This window comes from Chenopodium album, chromosome 18 (genome assembly GCF_948465745.1).
Source record: "Chenopodium album chromosome 18, dcCheAlbu1.1, whole genome shotgun sequence".
Lineage (NCBI taxonomy): Eukaryota > Viridiplantae > Streptophyta > Magnoliopsida > Caryophyllales > Amaranthaceae > Chenopodium > Chenopodium album.
The window spans coordinates 27068874-27090150 of record NC_137851.1 but is presented as its reverse complement, the minus strand read 5'-3'; the positions used below and the strand labels follow the sequence as shown (position 1 = coordinate 27090150).

At 37.5% G+C, this 21277-nt stretch overlaps 2 protein-coding genes across 3 annotated transcripts; one reads left to right on the top strand and one right to left on the bottom strand.

Moving 5' to 3' along the window:
• Window positions 1–9462: 9462 nt before the first annotated feature.
• LOC145590698 (myb family transcription factor IPN2-like) lies at window positions 9463–12716 on the bottom strand. Of its 2 annotated transcripts, none has more exons than XM_081647103.1 (6): window positions 12462–12716; window positions 12245–12336; window positions 12042–12102; window positions 11021–11093; window positions 10700–10772; window positions 9463–10040 (listed from the first exon to the last, which is right to left on the bottom strand). In XM_081647103.1, the coding sequence occupies exons 1-6, from the start codon at window positions 12649–12651 to the stop codon at window positions 9657–9659; spliced, it is 873 nt and encodes a 290-aa protein (XP_081503229.1). In that variant the 5' UTR covers window positions 12652–12716; the 3' UTR covers window positions 9463–9656. The 2 variants fall into 2 exon arrangements, with proteins under 2 accessions (XP_081503229.1, XP_081503230.1); XM_081647104.1 differs by having other exon boundaries at window positions 12245–12321; window positions 12462–12713.
• A 6302-nt stretch (window positions 12717–19018) lies between these two features.
• Window positions 19019–20607, top strand: LOC145592020 (uncharacterized). Its single transcript, XM_081648486.1, has 4 exons — window positions 19019–19447; window positions 19533–19676; window positions 19765–19935; window positions 20059–20607. Exons 1-4 carry the CDS (start codon window positions 19019–19021, stop codon window positions 20605–20607), a joined length of 1293 nt encoding a protein of 430 aa, XP_081504612.1.
• Window positions 20608–21277: the final 670 nt, after the last annotated feature.

The following is a 21277-nucleotide window of genomic DNA, read 5'->3' as shown; positions in this document are numbered from 1 at the left end:
GCAGTTTGGATTCGTAAGTCCGTTGGTGAACTTGATGTTGTACCCTCCATCAAGGGTCTAATAGCCCTCTATTTTGACAACAATGAAGCTATTGCTCAGGCTAGAGAGCCAAGGGAACATTAGAAGGTTAAACATGTCAAGCGGGGATTTCACATGATAAGGGAATGGAAATCAGAGGGTGAAATCAGAATTTGTAAAGTTGGAACGGACGACAATGTAGCCGATCCACTTACTAAACCTCTACCTCAAGTGAATCAGGCACGTTGGAGATTGGCTTTGATTTCCCTGTTTAGTGTTTTAATTAATTTTGAACATTTTAATGTAAGACACTAAGATGAACCATTCAAGTTTTGGTGTAATTTAATTTCATGCAATTTTATCGATCTGTTTCTATTTAATTGTTGTTTAGAATTAAATATTGAATCCATTTTATTATGAGAATATTCAAAATAGGGTATCAAGACCAGTCTTGGATAAAGAAACACCTATTAAGTGAACATTGAATATTATAATCGAAAATTATCCCTAATCGAGGTTATTTAAATGATGGACGATTAATGACCACTTGAGATTAGTGTGTAGTTTGATTTATAGCCCCGTTTCTTGAGCTACAAGGACATAATTGTCATAAATCATTTGCACAAGTATTGGTTTAGAACCATACTAGATCGACCTCTGAGAATACTTTAAGAGATTTAAAAATCATCATAAGTATACTTTTCATTATTTCTATCGGAACCTCTTTTCTCGACCATGAGTATTGTGAGTTCTCTTGTTTAAGTACTAGTCCGTTTTGATGTTAGTCAAACGTCTGCCGTACATGGAGATAATAATGGCAACACTCGGGCGGCTAGGTCCTCTTAGTAAGGGAAGCTGATAGTACAAGACTGGGAATGTCCCCTTACTAATAATAGGGAACATGTCTTTGTTGTTTACAAGGCCTCTCGAAGAGCGAGGATTTTAGAAATCATCTTTTTATTGATAGTCAAAATAGAATTTTGAGAAACACTTCTTGACATAATAAGGACGACGAATAATTATACCTTATAGTTCATGAAGAGACATTAAGTGACATAGGAAATAGGCTATACACAAAAAATCGCGCTAGTCTGGAAGGACAAGTGGGAGATTGATAGAAATGGTGTCCTTCGAACAAGTGTATAATTCCGATATAGGGTTCAGAATTATTAGAAAGCTAATTCTTTAGTGAGGTCAAGTGATCCGAATGCCTAATTAGAGGCCGCTTTCGATTACTAATATTAATCCATAATTAATATTACAGCTTAATCTTGACTGAACCCTTCGTGTCACACCCAAGAAACTAAGGATCCGACACGACGAATTAATTCGGAAGGAATTAATGAGTCGCTCGAGTATTAAATATTTAGACTTCCAAAACCAAGCGTCGCAAGTCGAGTCGAATTAAGAAAATACGAGACGGTAAAATCAATAATTAATCAACAAGTTACCAAAATACCGCTAGCATCGGAATGCCCCGAGCAAGCTGAGTGCTAGAGGCACTTTGGATAGCATGGTGGCTAGCATGCGCACCACACCAAGCCTCGTCTGGATAGTGGGTGTTGCGACATGCTAGCGCACCACTGTTAGCATTGCTGCTAGCACATGGCTAGCAAACCGTGCTAGCATGCGCAAGCAGCAACAACAACAAGCTAGCAGTGCTAGCTAGCCACCAGCTCGCTAGCAAGCTAGCACTGCTAGCAGTGTGGTGCGCAATGCCCTCGGCCAGCAGCCCACAAGCATGCGAGGCGTGCTGGGCCGAGGCAGCAGCATTGCCGCACATGCGTGCGCCTAGCAGCAGGCCTAGCTGAGCGCACCAAGCTCCAGCAAGGCTGCTTGACGCCCATTGCATGGCCTGCCATGTGGCAGCCACACATTGGAGCCGAGAGAAATGAGAGAGGGCGGATTTTTGAGTCTTAGGGATCAAGGTTTGGTCCCCCCCTTCCCTTGTGGTCCTCACCTAACCTCTCCTTGTGTAATTGCCACTTGTTAATTAATTAGTTGTTTTCTATTTTCTTTTATTTTTGATTTAAAAAAAAAAGGAAAATTTTATTTTACCAACTCTCCCACATTGATGGGAGAGTTGGTAAAATATAATACTCGTGTAGTGTTTTGGTCCGACTTGCCTAAACTCCAACTAAGAGACCGGTCGGGGTCGAGGTGCGGGTGGATGCCATTGGAGGTCTCTACGCTTGTAAGACTTGGCTTTGAAGTAAGAGCTCCGAGTGAGAGCGAAGCACGTGGCAAAGGTAAGATCGTATTTTCTCTCTTTATTGTTATTTATGTCATTATAGTTATATTAATTATGAGCGGGTCTTGGGGTCGGGTTTTGTTCCGCGGTGAGTTGGACTCATTGAAACCCAACACTCTATAGACTACAACCGAATGTGCCAGGAAGTAAGGTTTTAACTTCTTGACAACCATGTAAAGAGCAAGGCCAAATTTTTCAGCATTTTTGAGTACATAATGAAATAGACCGGGAGCTGGATGCCGTCTCTCTCAGCAAGGATAATAGCACTGAGGGCATGATCTGAAACGACTAGTTACATGTAAAGCGTCTCTTTAGGTAGAGGGCTAACAAGCCTTAGCAAAGAGTGTAGATGTTATTTCAATCCCCCCATTCAAACCTTGTCTTCTTCCTGATCGCTTAGAAGACATAGAGGCACTTGTCACCTGACCCGCTGAGGAATCTCCCCAATGCCGCCAGACAACCGGTAAGTTTCTAAACTTCCTTTATAGTGCGGGGTGACTTCATGTCAATTACTGCCTGTATCTTCTTTGGGTTGGCCTCTATCCCACTTTGGTCAACTAAAAATCCAAGAAACTTCCAGACTCAACACCAAATACACACTTCTTCGGATTGAGCAAGACCTTATGCCGCCTGAGTGTGGTGAAGGTTTCTCAGAGGTCAGCAAGGTAATCCGTCTATTGCTTGGATTTAACTATCATGTCATCGATTTACGCCTCTACATTCCTCCCAATTTGATCAATGAAGACAGTATTAATCATTCGTTGGAAAGTAGCAGGCACATTCTTCAAGCCAAACGGCATCATAGTATAACAGAATAACCCCTGATAAGTGACGAAAGCCGTCTTCTCTAGATAATTTTTCCACAAGGGGGTCTGATGAAAGCCTGAGTAGGCATCCATGAAGCTCATCAAGGCATGCTCGGTTGTAGAGTCGACCAGACTATCGATCTTTGGAAACGGGTAACTGTCCTTTGGACATGCCTTGTTAAAGTCAGTGTAATCAACACACATGCGCCAAGTACCATTCAGCTTCTTTACAAGCACAACGTTTGCAACCCAATCAAGGAAGTTACATGAGCGTCTAATAGCTTTTTAACTTCAGCAGCTGCCGCCTGACTTCTCTACTCGCCGTGATTTCTTTTCTTTTACCTTATGGGATTCTTTTTTGTCTCCACGGCGAGTTTGTGGACAGCGAGATTCGAGCTGATGCCTGGCATCTCTTCCACTTCAAAGGCAAAAATATCTTTGAATTCTTTCAGCAGAAGGTGCAAGTCTGCACCCAACTTAGTAAAAGAAATTGTTCCCACCTTAATAGTTCACTCTAGACGACTATCGTCCAGAGGAATTTCAATGTGATCACCAGTCGGCTGGGGACAGAGTTTATCTGATCGTTCCCCAGTCAGTGATTACTATTGCTTCTCCTTCTACACAGCCACCAGCTGATCAAGTTTTCTTTTCTTCGCGGCTGGTGGGGCTGGGTTGGGACCTGGGATGATGTCGGCCTTGCACTCATTCAAAGTGGGATGGCCAAGAATAAGATTATAGGTGGTCAGCTCTTCAACCACCAAAAACTGGACGACCATGTGGCGCTCCTTTTCCTTTTCTCCCAGCCGGACGGGTAGATCTACCTGCCCGACTAGGTGCACAATTCCCCCTCCAAAACCAACAAGAGGGTGGGAAACGTTGTGCATGCTTTTGGCTTTGTATTCTAGCCTGGATAAGAATTTGTAGCTGATGATGTCAGAGGAGCTACCACTATCTATCAAGATCCGGCCAACCAACTAATGGGAGACCTTGCACTCAATAACGACTAGGTCATTGTGCGGCCGGCGGACTAAGCCGCGGTCCTTCTCAGTGATGATGACCTCAGCAAAATTTATTGGTAGATGCCTGACCGTCATCAGCATAGTTAACATTCATTTTTTTCAAATGGTCCTTGGTGCCCCAGATGGTAAGGCCCCCTCCAGCAAAACCGCCTGCTATGGTGTAGTTCGGATCTTTGTTAGTGTCCGAACTACTAGTAGAGGTTGGGTAGTCTTCTTGGACAACTACCTAGGGTTTGTCTTCAGGGTAACCTTGGACTTGAGGATGTAGGACTTCAACACCCCCGATCAGCCTAACGGTCCAACATCTGCTTGAGGCTATAGTAGTTGTTAGTGTCATGGCTAATGTCCTCGTGAAAAGGGCAGTACTTGCTTTTGTTTCAATTTTTAGTGGAACACTTTATGGCGGTGGGTTTCTCAATGATCATCCGATCTTTTATCTCCATGAGGATGGAGTAGCAGTCATTGTTAAACTCGTACTTAGGGACGTACGGTTTAAATTCCTTCTTTTTATTTCGGGACGGCTGATCAGAGTCATTAACCGCCCAGATTTCTTTTCTCTTTTTGCTCTGTTCAGCTTTTGGAGCCGGCTGAGCAGACCGGCTCTTCTTTTGTTTGTAAGACTTTTTGGAGTTTGATTGATTGTTGGGCGAGCAGAGGTTGGTTGCTTGTATAAAGCTTTTCGCCTCTATCAGGGCCTCTTAGAGGGTGAAAACCCTCTTCCTGACAAGGTCAAACTTGAAGGTTGACCCATCCTTCAGACCTTTAAAAAAGTCTGTATAGGCAACTTTGTCAGGCAGTCCTTAAATCTAGATTCTAACAAGATTGAACCGCTTGACGTAGGAGCAAAGTCCTTCACTCTCCCCCTGTCGGATGGTGCTCAAGTCAAGACTTTGTTTTCTTGGCTAGGATGTTCATCGAGAAGTTTGAAGCAAACAAGAAGGCAAGCCTCTTGAAGCTATCAATACATCCGGCTGGCAAGTTGCCAAACCATTGTTGGGCTATGCCCTTCAATGTAACCAGGAAACATATACACCACGTGGCATCATCCAACCCCTATAGGTACATGACATTGGTGTAAGCCACGAGGTGATCTTCAGGGTTAATGGTACCATCATATGCACCAACCAAGACATTCTTAACCTTGGCCGGTTGTGCCGCCATGGTTATCTCCCTGGTGAACGCAAAAGGTTGTTCAACAAGTTTGAGCAGTCAGAGCTTCCAGTCTAGGGGCTAGACATTGTATGTCGCCTGACCTCCGAAGAGGGCCGGCTACATGTAAGGTGGGGCATATTGCCCGTATGACATCTAAGGCACATACGAGGCTGACTCAATCATCTAAGGGCCTGAGTGGACGGTCTTGCCGCCTATATGACTCTCATGAAAGGGTTGAGTATTCCTTATATAGGTGTTTTTGAAGCTGTCAGGGAAGCTCGACGTAGAAGCCAACTCAGGAAACTGCTGATTTCTCTTCTTCTCGATGATATGTCGAGCATCAGAGAATGATTTTTTGCTACCATCTAGTTAAACTTGCCAAATGACCTTTCTTATGCCCGTCTGGGGCAGAAGAACTTTGGACCAATCAATTGCAGGTTTGGCCTTCTCCTTTGGATTGTGGGGTAGGCTGTCTGTCCTTGACTAGCTTTCTCCTCTCAGTTTGAGGAGTCTTCTTGGTCGACTGACCCTTTCTGAAGCCAGCCGTCCTTTTGATGATGAGGTCCTTAATTTCCCCCTTGAATCTAGTCACGTACATCATGAGTTCATCCCTAGTGACGGGAGCAGTCCCTCTTGCAGACTGGGATTCCCAGCCGGTGGTCCAGTAGATTTACTTGGACCGCCTTCAATGATGCCTTGTTCCAGTTTATCTCTGGGACAGATGCGTTTAGAGATGAGTGACCCATTAGGGGCCACATGAGTTTCGACATCAACGTCGTTATCTATGTCATGGTCTGAATAGACCTCCCCATCGACTCGAGGTCGGTTGGGTTCAGGTGGCGGTACAGACTCTTGAACCATCCTAGAGGTACTCTCTCCACAGACGATGCCAAATGTTTTAGGGTTTTTCTAGTCCCTCGGGAGAGTTATGTCACTAAGTCTGGAGTCTTCTGTATGTACCTGCAAAATAACGGAGACTCCGGGTGGTAGGAGCTCTGCCTCTGACGATCAAGTTAGAACGTGCACGGAGAAAAGTAAAAGTGCGGAAAAGATAAAGTGAGATCTTCTCGGATTCCGAGATATGGTGATTTCTTTGATGTAAGAGAGTGTATGCATGTTGTAATAAATGAACTTGCTCCAAAAATGGGGAAAATCTCCCTGTTTATAGGGTCATCGGTAAAGGTACCCTTTCTTAGGTCACTCTAACCTAAATCTGATGGGTTGCGCTGCATTACGACTTTCTCGGATTTTGGGCCATATAGGCAGCTCTTTTTCCTAAATGCTGGGAGGGACACATGTCATAAGGAGATTAATCCATTTGGACCTTTCTTAGAGTGACACGTGTCACCTTCTGATAGGGCCATATAGCTTGGGTAATTTTACCCAAAACAAGTGTCATATGGGTTATTCAATAGTATTACGTCATGGGTTACTAGATCAATGTTATGTGGGTTACTTTTTTTTTACTGCCTCCGTTTTTAAATACTTGCTCCACTTTCTTTTCTGGTCGTTTTTAAATACTTGCTCCATTTCCTAATTTGGAAGTACAATATTTAATTCATTTTTCTCACCTAGTGGACCCAACATAAATCATATTTTATTAATTTCACATTCTCTATTCTCTTATTATCTCAACTACTTTTGTTTTTTACAATTTTTTATTCTTTTACCTACCCCACCCACTACCTTCATATATTACCCACATAGAGAAATGGAGCAAGTATTTAAAAAAGGAGGGATTATAAGTGTTTAAACGATGTGACTAGCCACACACAAAACGTGTTGATTTTTGAATAAATTGAGGGTATAGATAAGCTTTTCTACCTAAATGATTTCGGTTAAACTTCCCCCGGATTTGCGAAAGATTTCTTGTTAAGAACGTCTCCAAGTAAGCATTATTAGACTAGATCTTGATTGCTGTGCCAGATATAATATCTTTTTTTTTTTTTTTTTTTTTTTTTTTTTTTTACAAACATAATGTCAGTAGTAATTCAGTAGACAGTAGTGTACATAAATTTATTTAAGTAAGGCTAAAGCAAAGCGGATATTTTGTAAGGTTTATAAAAGATAGACTACTGAAACTTCGTTATGTTATATTCTTTCCCTTTTTATCTTTGTTTGGTTCTCATTCGAACATTAGACTTTGTGTCAGTCATTGATTGTATACAAGAACATTGATGTATGATGAGTTGAAGGCTCTCGGCTTATTGTTTTGTATCGTATCACTTTCTAGCTCACCATATATTTAAGTACTTTAATCGAGCATGTTTGGTAGAGATAATAAGAAATTGACATTGTGACTTAATTGACATTGTGTGAATTTCTTTATCCTCCCCTTCTCATTTTGAAGGGGTCTTGCTCATTAAATATGCATCGAATTAACCTGTGTAAGATTACTGTTTGATAGGGTGCATTTGCCCTTATTAAAAATATACACTCATATTGTTGTTGATTATGATCCAAACATCTTAGAGCTTTGTTGGTCTTTTTCAACCTGGTTGAATTAGAACAAAAGTTTTAGCATGCATCAGTTGTACAGCAAATTTAATATACATCCGATTATTTTATACAAAAAGTTAATCATAATATCACAAAAGTTACCCTTAATACCATAAAAGATACCCTTATTATCCATTTACTTTTACTCTCACAAAATTACCCTTAAACTATTAAAAGTTACCGATATTGTCACAAAGTTACTTATGTTCTTTTCTTTTTGGGTTTGTATAAAATATATAAATAGAATATTGGACGTAATTTTTTGTAGAGAATATATTAACCAGAATACATAAATGTGGTACATGGGGAGGGCCCCCCATTCTATCACAGGAATGGGGGATGAGCAGTTGAACTCCCAACCACTTGGAGGGATCCCTCCATCTTTTATTGGACGTAATTGGGTCCTTGGGCGTATAGGCCCTATTTAATTGACTTGTAAATAGGAGGGTAATCTGAGATTCGATTATACATTTTTCTCTCTTTTAATGATACAGTGGTTCATTTTTGTATACTATTATGTATGTATAATGTACCATTGAAATATAAGTTGTCTAAATAATATTTTTTGCATACTATTATGCATATAGTGATACTTTTTACCATCATATTTTCAACCTTTATGTTCCCATTATTTACAACAACGTCATCCTATACGCATTGCTTGTAAATAGGCCCTATGCAATAGAAGTTCTCCGTCTGAATAAGCTCTCTTTAGCTTGGGAATTTATGTCATAGCATGTTAGTTGTTGATTATGACTTGTATGTAACATGATGTTGTTTTAGGTTTTTTATTTAAAAAAGTAAATTTTGTGGAAAACTACCTTATAAAAACTAATTTTTGTTCTACTATATAAAAAAAAGTGTTGTAATAAACTAGCTTAAAAAGTATCAATTGTTGTAAAATCATATTCCATCCGTCTATGATATTTCTCCTCATTTCTCTTTTTGCGGTCTCCAAAATTATTTTGAAACAGTTTTATCATCATTTTCATACGTGTATAGGAGAGCTTAGTATTGTAAGATTCTTATTACAGGTTTTCTCCTTGAGAGGGTTTTTTTGTTCCCTCTAGGGTTTCTCCCTTGAAAAGGTTTTTCTAGCCTCCATTGCTAGATTTTCTCTACTTTTTTTAAAGGTTTTCCTTCAATCTTCTCCGTCTCTCTCTTTCTCTTCTATCTCTTTTCTTCTAGTCTCAATTGTAAATTTTTGTAGGGGTTCTACTAGTGTTATTACCGGTGGTAAGCCCCCAAAAACTTTTTAATTGCTTTTAATAAAGGATCACATCTGTATGATGATGTTTATTCTATTAGGTTTAATTTATTTGTATGTTCGTCTGCCAAAGATTGAAGACTTAGGGTTTCACAATCTCCAAAAGTATCTAGAAGGCTATATGAGTTTTTTCACCCAAACTATTCATCCGTGGATCTCAAGCCGAATTAGTGCACCTCACACATTGTATTGCTTCGGATAAAGATTTTTATAAAGGCGATCATTGATCGAATCTGCGATGTAACTAGTTCTAAGGTGAATTGTATTTGTGTTAGAATTTTAGATTTTCTCGGAATTGTTTGTAAGTGTGTTTGGCTATCGTTCATTAATGAAATCCTTTTCTTCTTGTCAAAAAAAAATATAAAAAAAAAAAAAAATCTTATTACGAAAATTTGGTATTATGAAACAACATATCAAATAAGTATTTTGAAACATTTTGTGTAGGAGAGCTTAGTATAATTTCTTCTACATAAGCCGTATGTTAATAAAAATAATGAAACACAAGGTGCTACAATTTTCTGAGGATGTAAAAATCCAAGATGTACAAAAATATATTAAAAAAAGAAATCCTTTTTGTTAATAATACATGTATATTCTTTTCCTACTCACAACCATGTTCTATAATGTTTGTAATGATGCATCTATCAATTGGCTGAGGGGCCAAGTTCTTGAAGACCTAGATCATCAAACCAAATAATAGGGCTCTTACCATTATCCCCAATGTAAGGATTTGGCCTCTTTTTGCCCAAGCAAAGATTGTCACTAGGTGCTTTCATGAAGTTCTCGAAAGACGGCTGGTTCGCGTCCATACTCCGGTGGAGATCCACTTGATCACCACCATATATGTTAAGGTCTTGGAGGAAAGGAAAGTTCATATGAGGGCTATTGCCAGGTAGAATATTGTTTCCTTTATAGCTAGCTGAAGCTGCTGAATTTGTCTCTCCTGCTAGTGTTTGGCATGCTTTTTCGATTATGTTTTGCATGTACTTACCTTGTGCTTCAATTCTTAGTTGGAGATGCCTTTGAACCTGATATTCACAAAGATTTGCATTTATATTATTTTTATTGTGATAGAAATCGTTTGATGAGAAAAAAGAAAGGTTGAATTATACTCCTTCATTCCCAAAAAGTGTCATTTTTCCTTTTGTACACTTGTTTATGAAGGCAATGAAGGTGAATAAATAGATTTCGATTTATGAGTAAATTGTTGTTTTCGATTTTTGGTTTTTTTTTTTTTTTTTTTTTTTGTTCTTTTTTTTTAAAGTCGTATGACCGTATATAATATAAAGAATAAAAAAATTAGTCTAATTTAATTATTGATCGATATTATATTTATTGAGAAATCTATTAATAGAAATGTAACAACTAGGCTTATTTATGATCGTTTTTCTTTTTTTAGTTTTTTATTTTTTAAAAAGCATAAAACGAAAAATATTTGTCAAGGTTATTAAAATCATGATAAGTTTGAAAACCTACAATAGAAAAGTGTAAACAACTTTTTAAATGTTTTTGTTTGACTGAAACCGTATATAAAAATACAATGTACAACATAATGTGTGTCACCAATCCTCATTATTTATATGTCAATGGAAAAGCATAATGTTTATCTTTTAAATTTAAGAGTACTCAAAATTGATAGAAATATAGAATAGCAGAATCAGAAGGTATTATATTTATTTGGTCTGACCTCTAATTGTTCTTGGAGTCTCCTTTGCACTTCCATTTGCATCTGGATTGCATCACTAATATGCACATTGTTCCTGCAATTGTTAAAACACAAATTATTTAATTAAGTGAGCAACATAAGTTTAGCATATATTAATTAAAGGAAAAAAAAAAGGAAAGGAAAAGTGCAAAAGAACAATGCCAGAAATAAAGATTTTGACGAAGAAGGGATAGTTCAGTTACTTCAATTAGAAGTTGCCTTAATAAAGTGATATTCTAGTATTAGAAGAAAAAAAAAGTACTTGCTAATAAAGAAATAAAATGGAAGTGATAAAGCACCTACTCGTTTATATTGCGGTTCATAAATCCGGATGAAGAAGCAGTATTCCTATGAGCCTCCAATGAAGAAGATACAACTAAAAATAAGGATATCAATGAATAAAGACGCAATTGAGTTAGGAATCTTAGTATTTGTTATAGTTATCTAATTTCAAATTAAATAAGTTTAGTTGAGTTTCATTAACTTTAGACCCTTGAAAAGAAAATTCAGATAAAGTCATACGAAGTATAAGCTATTATACATGATATGATAGTGAAAATAATTTTGGTAAAATCGTATAAACATTATATTATGTTATATTAAAATAAATTTTGTTCCAATGAGAATACGTTAAGACAAATTAAGTTTAATAAAACGTAACCTTAACTAGGTTAATTTGCATATGTGCAATTATTGACCTAGAAATGAATAACAAGCACCGTACCACTTGTGTAAAAAGCTGACTCCGTCGACTTTATCCAGAATTACCTTGGTGAAAACCTTATTCGGATTTTTACTTGCATTAACACAATAATTTAGCATGAATTAAATTTAAACAGTTTGACTCGATCTGACCTCAACCTTTAAGACACCTCTATTGTTGTTTAGAGAACTTTGTACCCAACTCACAATTTTTATTTCTTTTCACGAATAAGGATAAGCACAACTACTAGTCTACTAGTACTGCACGAAGACACATATCCAACAAAAAATATGATCACTTACTAAGCTAAAAATATAGGTAAATATAGTAATATACGTACAAAATTCACAAATCATTGAAGAAGTGATGGGAATAAATGTAAGATTTGTAAAATATATCATTATACAACACAAACCCTTAATGATGATTAATTTAGTGTACATTGCACTTTTATCACGCATTCAGAATTTAAGTGACCATTTCATAAGTACGATGATTAAAAAAAAAGTAATAATAATAATTAAAATATAAAATTAGTTGGTAATATTATGAAATCTGCAAATGGAGCATTCAAAACCCTAGGCTAACGTAATTTTATTAATTGTCAGTGATCCCTCTTACCATCCTTAACCGAGTGATCATGGAATTCCTTATTGTGCGGATGCTTTCCTAACCTGAATTTCTAATTGAATAAAAACGAGAATAGTGTTAATTAGATCAATTGAACTAATACAAATGCAATTAATAATCAAAATAACCTTACAATTGAAAAAAAAAAAAAAAAAAAAAAAAAAAAAAAAAGGATCGGAAAACCGAAATTTAACCTGAAGATGACTCTTGAGATGGTACAAAGTCAGACCTTTAACGCCCATTACTCTCATGATAGTCTTTGGTGTAGCTTCTGTATAACATATAACTTCATCACAATTAATAGTAGTAATAATAATTTTAAAAAAAAAACCCTAGTACGGAAATTTTAGAGATTATACATATGATAAATACATATCAATTTAATTTAGGCATGTAATTAAGAAATATTACTATCAGGGCCACCAAGTTGAGCAACAGCATCGACGAATCGGTCGTGGAGCTCTAGAGTCCAACGAAGACGAGGCTTGGGATCGGTGGTGAGGATGAGGCCGGAATTGTTTTGAGCACACATAGAAGATGAAGATGACCTTTCATTACAATTATTCATAATAGTGGAAGAAGGCCTTTGAGGGTGAAACATTCTTAGCTTGTTTCTTAGGCCTTTGTAGAATACGAATGTCGAATGAAAGAATATGATGCCCGGTTCTACTTATATGGAGGAGCTGCTCCTTTAGTTTAGTTCTCCTTTTCCATTTTATATATTAAAATTAAAAAATATAAAAAGAATTTAATTTTTTTTAAAAAAAAAAAATTGTCTAATGGGGGACAAATTTACTCGTATAAAAAGAGTAAGCTATATTTGATAATGGAAAAGGGTAGAATAAGAGTAAAGGAAAAAGAGAAAGTTATATGCTCTATGTTATAAGGTAACATGCAGGACCCTCTTTAATTTTCCAAAGTGAAGCTCTTTGTTTCTTTGTCATATTGTGTCATAAAATGTTTCTTTTTGTGTTAATTGAATTGAAGGATAGAAAATTTTTGTTTTAAGAGAAACGATGGACTACCCTTATAGTTAAGAGAAGGTATTGTATCAATCCGCACTAACGAAATGTGTTTCGTCAGTCCGGACTGACAAAATGCAGATTTTTGATATCCTCATTAGGCGGGATGATATCCTCTATTGATTGGATGATATCCTCTACTAATTGGATGATATCCTTTATTAGACATATGATATCCTTTTATTGGCTGAATGATATCCTCTGTTGGGTTTTGATGAGTCCAACTCATCGCGGAAGAAAACCCGAGCCAAGATAACACTCACAATTAATATAATCAAAAGACATGATTATCTTAATTAACAAGAATTAAGGAAAGATTAATTACCTTTGACGAGTGCTTCACTCGAATCCCAAGCTCTTACTTGAGAAAGCCTTTAGTCTCATACGGGCGAAACCTCCAACGGTATCCACCTGCAACTCGACCCTGACAAGGTCCAATGCTTAGAGGTTAGCTAAGCCCGACCAAAAACTCGAGTAATTATATGTGTTTAAAGGTTTTCTCAATGAAGATGCCTTTTCTAACACCATACTCAATTGAACAATCCCAAAGTATGCCTTAACTATTTATAAGGAGTGCTTCCTTGTGAATTCAACTCATCTTTCAATGTGGGAATTTTTCACAAAAAGATCCCACATAAAAAGAATGTTGAATTCAACCCTTAATTAAATAAACCAAGGAATAACAAAGTAACAAGTGTCACATGGTTAGGTGAGGACCACTTCCTCACTTGCTCCCTAAGGCAACTCACATGCATTGTGAGCTAACCATGTGCCACCCAACCTTGAACCCCAATTTGGGTTCGGTTGGGCCGCCACTTTTGGGCTCGCGTCCATGACCCATCACCCGGGTCCATGCCCGTTGCCACATGGCATTGCCACCTTGGCGTGCTACCATGTGGCACGCCGCCACTTAGTGGCTGCCACATGGCGTGCTGCCATGTGCGCTACCACGTGGCACACTTCCCTAGCCTTCGCGTGTCTAGGCTTTTTACTTGTTACTTGAACCATTTTCTCGTCTCCCCAATTCCTAAATTTTGGCTCGACTTTTAAGATTCGGTTCCGATACTCTAAGCTCGGAATCCGACATTTTAATTCCTTTTGGATTAATTCGTCGCGTCGGATCGTTAGTTTCTTGGGTGTGACTCGAATGATTCAATCAAGATTAAGCTGTAATATTAATTACTCATTAGTAATACTGATCGGAAACGGCCTCCACCTAGGCATTCCAATCACTTCACTTCACTGAATAATTAGCTTTCTAAAAATTCCAAATCCTCTATCGGAATAATACACTTGTTTGAAGAACACCATTCCTATCAATCTCCCACTTGTCCTTCCGGACAAGTGTGCTTTTAGTGTATAGCCTTTTTCCTATGTCACTTAATGTCTGTTCATGAACTATAAGGTAAGATTTATTTATCATCCTTATTACGTCCAGAAGTGTTTCTCGATATCCCAGTCCGACTGTCAATAAACAGATAATTTCTAAAATCCATCCGAGCACGGCCATGCATTTTCACAGTCTCGCTCTTCGAGAGGCCTTGTAAACAACAAAGACATCTTCCCCTATTTTTTTAGTAGGGGGACATTACCGGTCTTGTAATGTAGCTTCTCTTACCGAGAGGACCTAGCCGCTCGAGTGTTGCCGTTATAATTCCCTTTTACGGCAGACGTTTGACTAACATCAAAACAGACTAGTACTCAAACAAGAGAACTCAGAATACTCATGGTCGAGGAAATAGGTTCCGATAGCCATAATGAGAAGTATACTTATGACAATTTTTAAATCTCTTAAAGTATTCTCATAGGTCGATCCAGTATGGATCTATTCCAATACCTGTGCAAATGATTTATGACAATCATGTCCTTATAGAACAAGAAACGGTGCTATAAATCAAACTACACACTAATCTCAAGTGGTCATTAATCGTCCATCGTTTAGATGACCTCAATTAGGGATAATTTTTGATTATAATATTCAATGTTCACTTAATAGGTGTTTCCTTATCAAGACTGGTCTTGATACCCTATTTTGAATATTCTCATAATCGAATGGACTCATTATTTAATCCTAAACCACAATTAAGTAGCAAACGGAGTGATAAAATTGCATGAAATTTAAATTACTCCAAAACCTTAATGGTTCATCTTATGATAAATAGTTTTTCCGAATGTTTTAAGAGTAACACTCTTTATAAAACATTTACAGAAATCACACCCATATCTAATATGCTTGATTTCTTTCGTGCAATTGTGAATGTTGTCGTTCACTTATTGCATAGGTTTAGTTATAATTACTTTTCTAATATTAGTATCTTCATCACTGATCACTTTCATAATAAGATGATAAAATTTGAGAGTGTCATGGATTATATGAGATTTAGAATTTATTGTCCAAGTGGTGGCTCCCACTCATTTTCATGATTGAGATCTTCAACTTGACAACCTACAATCATTAACTTTCAACAACGAACTTTCCATAGAAAATCTTCCTTATTATTGCCTTTAAGGCAACCATATTCTCAACATATATTTTAGTAGACTTCCCGATGATGATTTGCTTGGGTTTCACTTCAAGCGGCTCACAATGATTTTGGGACACCCTAATCACTTGTGATCGTGGAAATTCACCTTAAATTTCCGCACATTACACATAGATGCACATCCATGTTACCATTCTCAAGCCATGACGCTTCTTAGCTCGTGCTTACAAATGGCATCCTTGTTAAGGATCTGATCCTTGTTAAGGTTTGTGCTTACAACATCAATACTCAAATCATAATTTTTTCCATTCGTCAAGAACTCATCCTCATACTTATCCAAGTACTTTGGATGTTCTTGGCCGTAATCTAACGATCTATTACATAGATTCAGGTTGATTAGTACTATATACATACTTCACATGCTCTAAGCAAGTAAGTCGTGTGATGATTCCATATCGTAGCATACATGATGGATTTAATTATAGAATGATTCTTAATCTTTTTCCATCCACGTTACATTTTAACTCGTTCAATTTCACTGAGCCTTGCTAAACAGTTTGCTATGTGATATGATTGAAAGTCTCTACTAAAGTCTTTCTTGTTTGACTTAATATTTAGCCTAGCTCATACATAGTTCAAACATTTACTTAGTTTTATACATACGGGTCAAAAGTCTTTCAAAGTCCTTCAATTCATGTTTAACACGGTAAATTCCTTTACACGTTCAAACATTTCATTAAGTCTATACAATAGATCATAATTCCTAATATGTACTAAGTACCGTCTTTTTCTTGGTCCATTGTCGAAAATACTTTCAAATCTAAGCATTTAGAATTTGATAGTTAATTTACAACTGAGTTCGTAAACTTCTTGTTGGACCTTACAAGATTGACTCTTGCTCCCACTAAACTTCTTATTCATAAGAATTTCTATGTTTCTTCATAAGTCAATCCATTTATTAACTTTATGAGAAAACACGTTCCAATTTTTTATGCAATGCTTCCTTCAATCCCATAATAGATTTCTTGAGCTTGCTTTCAAATCTAGCATTATTTAGATTTGGAAATTTTACATTAAACCACCTTTTATAACTTTTCTTTTTGCAAGAAACCACCTTATAAAAATTTTTTCGCAAAAACACACCTTAATCCTAAATTTTTTTGCAAGCCCACACCTTTTCTCGGAAAATACCCTTTGACTTGGTTTTCAGGCGTTGACCCGACCACGTGCCTATCACGTGCCCCCTTAAAACCACTAATCCTCCCTCTCTCTTTCTCTCTCTTCTAATTTTACCCAAATTTTCCCTCCAACACCATTTACCCTCTTTTTCTCTCTCCTTCTTCACTGTTCTTCCCCCCCTCAAATTAAAAGCAATTTCATCCTCCTGTCCTCATTAAATTTATGCTGCTCTACTATGGCTGCTACGAATTGAATGCTTCTAGTTGGAGTTAAATTGCTGGCCTGGTGAAAGTAAGTTCTCAATTTCTCTCTCCTTTTTTTTATTGAGTTTGTACTCTATGTTAATTGGTTGCCTTCAATTTCTAGCATGGGTAAAAAAAATACCTCTGCTGCGTCGTCATCAATAAGAAAGAGTAGTGTGGGGACTAGATACTACATCATTCAAAAGCCAAGGTACAATTGTTTAAATTGAAATTGGTAAAGTAGGATTGAATTTTGGGAAATGACATGCATGCACTTGTTTATTGTAGTAGATTTGATTAGTGTTATTTGTGGGTTGGATAATTTCTTTTTTAATTTAATTTTCTGGAAAGCAGTGATTTTTTTTGTGTTTTATATGAAATGTTTGTTAATTTGTTTGGTGTTTGTTGGGACATTGAAATTGTATTTATGTCAGTTTTTGGATCAGGTTTAATGGTAGGATAAATATTTTTGAGCCTTGGTATAAATTTATGGATCCAATTAATATTAGGCTTATGTATGGTGGTGAATTTGTAACTAAAAGGGGAAAAACAACATATGAGAAGAGGAAGGGGAGAAAATACTATGGACTGAGCTTACATCCCAATGTTTCTGAAGTGTGCTATTTTAAATTTGTGCATTAGATAAAAAGTGAGTTAGGTTATGCTGAGGTTGGGGAGATTTGGTATAGGAGGAAAGGGTGTACTTTGTACTTTGGAAAAAAACAAATCTTAAGTGATGATGATATACCAGATTTTTTGGAGTCAAAAGAAAGAGATGGCTGGTACATTCTATACTTGTACCATCCTCCCAAAGACTTAGCTGTAGAATAGGCTAAACTTAGGTATGGATCAGGGGTGGGTTTTTACACAGATTATAATGTGTCAAGTGGTGGGACCTTTACAAAAGATCAGTCATCAGGTAGGAGTGAGTCAGTAATTGGTTTGGGTGAGTCATGTGGAGTAGTGACTAGTTTGGGTGAGTCAGCAGGAGGAGGGACTGAGTTAGGCGAGTAGGTGAGGCATCTTCAAAAGGTGTGAGGGCCCCACTTAGCAAAGATTCCCATCTAAAACCCTAGATCTGAAGATAACTCTTCATTTTTGCCTTAAAACAGTACCATTCCCAAAAGAACTCTTACACCCCCACCCAGAAGAGAAAAACTCCTTGTTGTCTCACAAAAAAAACCTCTTGTTTCTTGTGTGAGTGACGAACCAGGGAGGGAGTTACTCATCATACCTGAAACTTATGAGCAGGAAAGTACTGAGGGGAGTGACAGTGAGGACAATGATGCCATTTTGCTTGAAGATGACTGTGAAGACAAAGATGATGATGACTTGTTTGCTGAAATGTTGATGCTGGAATCAGTGACAGAGTGTTTGAAAGTTTAGGGGGGTCTAGAGAGATAGTAGTATAGTTGAATGCAGAGGATATAAAAGAAGAGGATGATGAGGAGGACATTAATGAGGTGCACTCTGATGATGAGCTTAATGATAGTGATGGTGAGGTGGTCAGAATAGTTGGATCAGATGATAAGGGAGTAGAGTACCCCATATTCAACCCATAAGTTGACTTCAAACAGAAAATAGACCTCAAATTTGGGCTTAAATTTCCATCAAACACATGTTTTAGAAAAGCTTTGAGGTACCATGCCATTAAGAATGGCTATTATTACTATTATTTGCACAATACAAAGCTGAGAGTGACTGCCTATTGTGCAAAGAGGTGTTCATGTCCATGGCAGAAAAATAGGAAGCTATACAAGTGTGTTTGTGGGGTGCATAGGAAGTGTAGATTCAGGATACATTGCAGGAAAGTGAAAGGTGAGGACAGCTTTCAGATAAAAGGTTTCAGACCTGAACATATATGTGGGCATCAACATGTGAATCCAAAGGTGAGCTCCTTATATCTTGTTGAAAGATATCTTGATGCTTGGAGAGATGATCCAACCATGAAGATGAAAGCATTCATAAGCAGCGCAACCAGAGAAGTACAAGCTGAGATAGGATATCATAAGGCTTAGAGAGCTAAACAACTTGCATTGAGAATGTTGTTTGGTGATGCTGCAGAAGAGTATGAAAGAGTATGGGATTATGCAGCTGCTATTTGCAAATATAACCCTAGTAGTACAATAATTGTGAAGGTTGTAGGCATAGAAAATCCTCCACCCCTGTTCCAAAGGATGTACATATGCCTGCAGCCTTGTAAGGAGGGGTTTATGGCTGGCTGCAGGCCTATTTTGGGTGTTGATGGGGCACATTTGAAGGGCCCTTATCCTGGTATCTTGCTGACAGCAGTAAGAAAAGATGGGAATAATAATATATTCCCAGTAGCTTGGGCTATAGTAGAGACAGAAAATGTTGAGACTTGGAAGTGGTTTCTGGAACTATTGGTGAAACACATTGAATCAGTTGCTCACTCAGTCACATGGGTGCATGAGAATGAATCTTTGACCCACATGAGTGATAGACAGAAGGTTAGATTCAATACCTTAATATGTCATGCATAATTATTTGCGCTGTTTGCTTTATTCATTAATATGCTCAAGTTTTTGTGTGTAGGGATTATTGGATGCATTCAAATTTGTAGTGCCTAATGTAGATATTAGGTTTTGTTGTAGACACATATGGTCTAACTTCAAAACCAAATTTCCTGGTGAGATATACAGACAACACTTTTGGAAGGCTGCAAGGTCATCCACTAAGGTAAAGAACTACACCTACAGTTAGATTGGTTTATTTAGTTTGGTTTGGTATTGTCTTGTACCTAGTTGCATCTAATGTTATGTTTCAGCATCATTTTGAGCAACATATGCAAGCTATTAAGAAGATAAACACAGAGGCATTCACATACTTGCAATCCATTCCACCTTGCAATTGGTCAAGGCATGCATTCACCACTAGAAGCAAATTTGGTATGCTTCTAAACAACTGTTGTGAGAGTTTTAACAATTTCTTTAGAGAGGCAAGAACTAAACCAATCATATCCCTTATGGAGTGGATAAGGAGGTATGTAATAAAAAGATGTTGTATGAAAAGGGATGGGTTGTAAAAGTTTCAAGGCTTGATTATGCCTTCTGTTGTAAAGATGATTGAGAAAGGTTTGTTGAAGGCGTCAAGTATGAGAGTGAATCAGGCAAATTTACATGAGTTTGAGGTGGATGATGAAGATGAAACCTATGTTGTGAATTTGCAGACAAAGGAGTGTGGTTGCTATAGGTGGAGCTTGTTAGGTATTCCTTGCTGGCATGCATTGGCATGTATTGTGAAGAGGAGGCTTCAATATGAGGAATTTGTCCACCTTGCATATCATGTGAGCACTTACACTACATCTTATGCACCCATGTTTAAAGCAATGCCTGGTTTTAGGCAATGGGAAGTGCAACCATTACCCAAACCTTTACCCCCTCCTTACAGAAAAATGGCAGGAAGGCCCAGCAAAAAGAAGCGGGTAAAGGAACCAGGGGAAGATAAAGACAGAGAGTTGGTGAAAAGGGCAAAGAAAAGCAACAAGTGCTCTAATTGTGGTGGCCTTGGGCACTATAGAACAAAGTGCCAAAATGTCACTGTGCCTCAAGTTTTGAGGAAGGGTGGGAGACCAACAACTGCTGGTCAGACAGGAGCAGGACCCTCCTAGGAAGCTATGTCCCAGGTTGGTGGATCTGGTACTACAGCTGGAGGTAGTCAGTCAATATCAATAACAACAACAGCAGCAGCAGCAGCAACTACAACAACAGTACCAACACCAAGAACAACAACTACAACACTACCTAAGGGAAGAAAAGAAGGAGCACCTAAGGCAGCAACACAACCAAAAACCAGAGGTGCAAAAGTAAAGGCAGTAACATCAACTACAACTTCAACAACAAAGCAACAACACCCAAACAAATCAAAGAAAAAATCTTCAATGACTGTTTTGCTGTCAAGTTCTCAGAATGTGTAATCATCACAAGCTTCTTCCAACCCTGCACCATTATCTCAATGCAAGAGTTCATGATTAACATGTCAAGTAGACAAGTAGTTAGTTTACTTGTTTTTTTTTTAGGTTGGTTTGTTTAGGTTGGTTTGGTTTAGTTAGTGTACTTGTTTTTGTCAGTAAACTGATGCATGTTTTTGCACTTTTTTAAACACTACAATTACACCCCTTTTGTGTTTATTCAAACCAAGATCATCTTTTTCATTGTTAAATTAAGAAATATATGAAATTTTGCACAAACAAATGAAAAATTGCATTAATGATTAATAAACTGCATTTCATTACATTGCATTTCATTCAAAAGACCATATCAAGGTCAAAACATTACAAT

Bases quoted from the DNA above. Each gene is read 5' to 3' on its own strand.
- LOC145590698 (XM_081647103.1), bottom strand. From the start codon at position 12,651: ATGTTTCACCCTCAAAGGCCTTCTTCCACTATTATGAATAATTGTAAT. The intron at 11,094-12,041 runs GTAAGAGGGATC...CCTTATTTTTAG, and splicing joins TGATCACTCGGTTAAGGATG to TTGTATCTTCTTCATTGGAG. The intron at 10,041-10,699 runs GTCAGACCAAAT...TGTGAATATCAG, and splicing joins GACTCCAAGAACAATTAGAG to GTTCAAAGGCATCTCCAACT.
- LOC145592020 (XM_081648486.1), top strand. From the start codon at position 19,019: ATGTTGTTTGGTGATGCTGCAGAAGAGTATGAAAGAGTATGGGATTAT. The intron at 19,448-19,532 runs GTTAGATTCAAT...TTTTGTGTGTAG, and splicing joins ACATGAGTGATAGACAGAAG to GGATTATTGGATGCATTCAA. The intron at 19,677-19,764 runs GTAAAGAACTAC...GTTATGTTTCAG, and splicing joins CTGCAAGGTCATCCACTAAG to CATCATTTTGAGCAACATAT.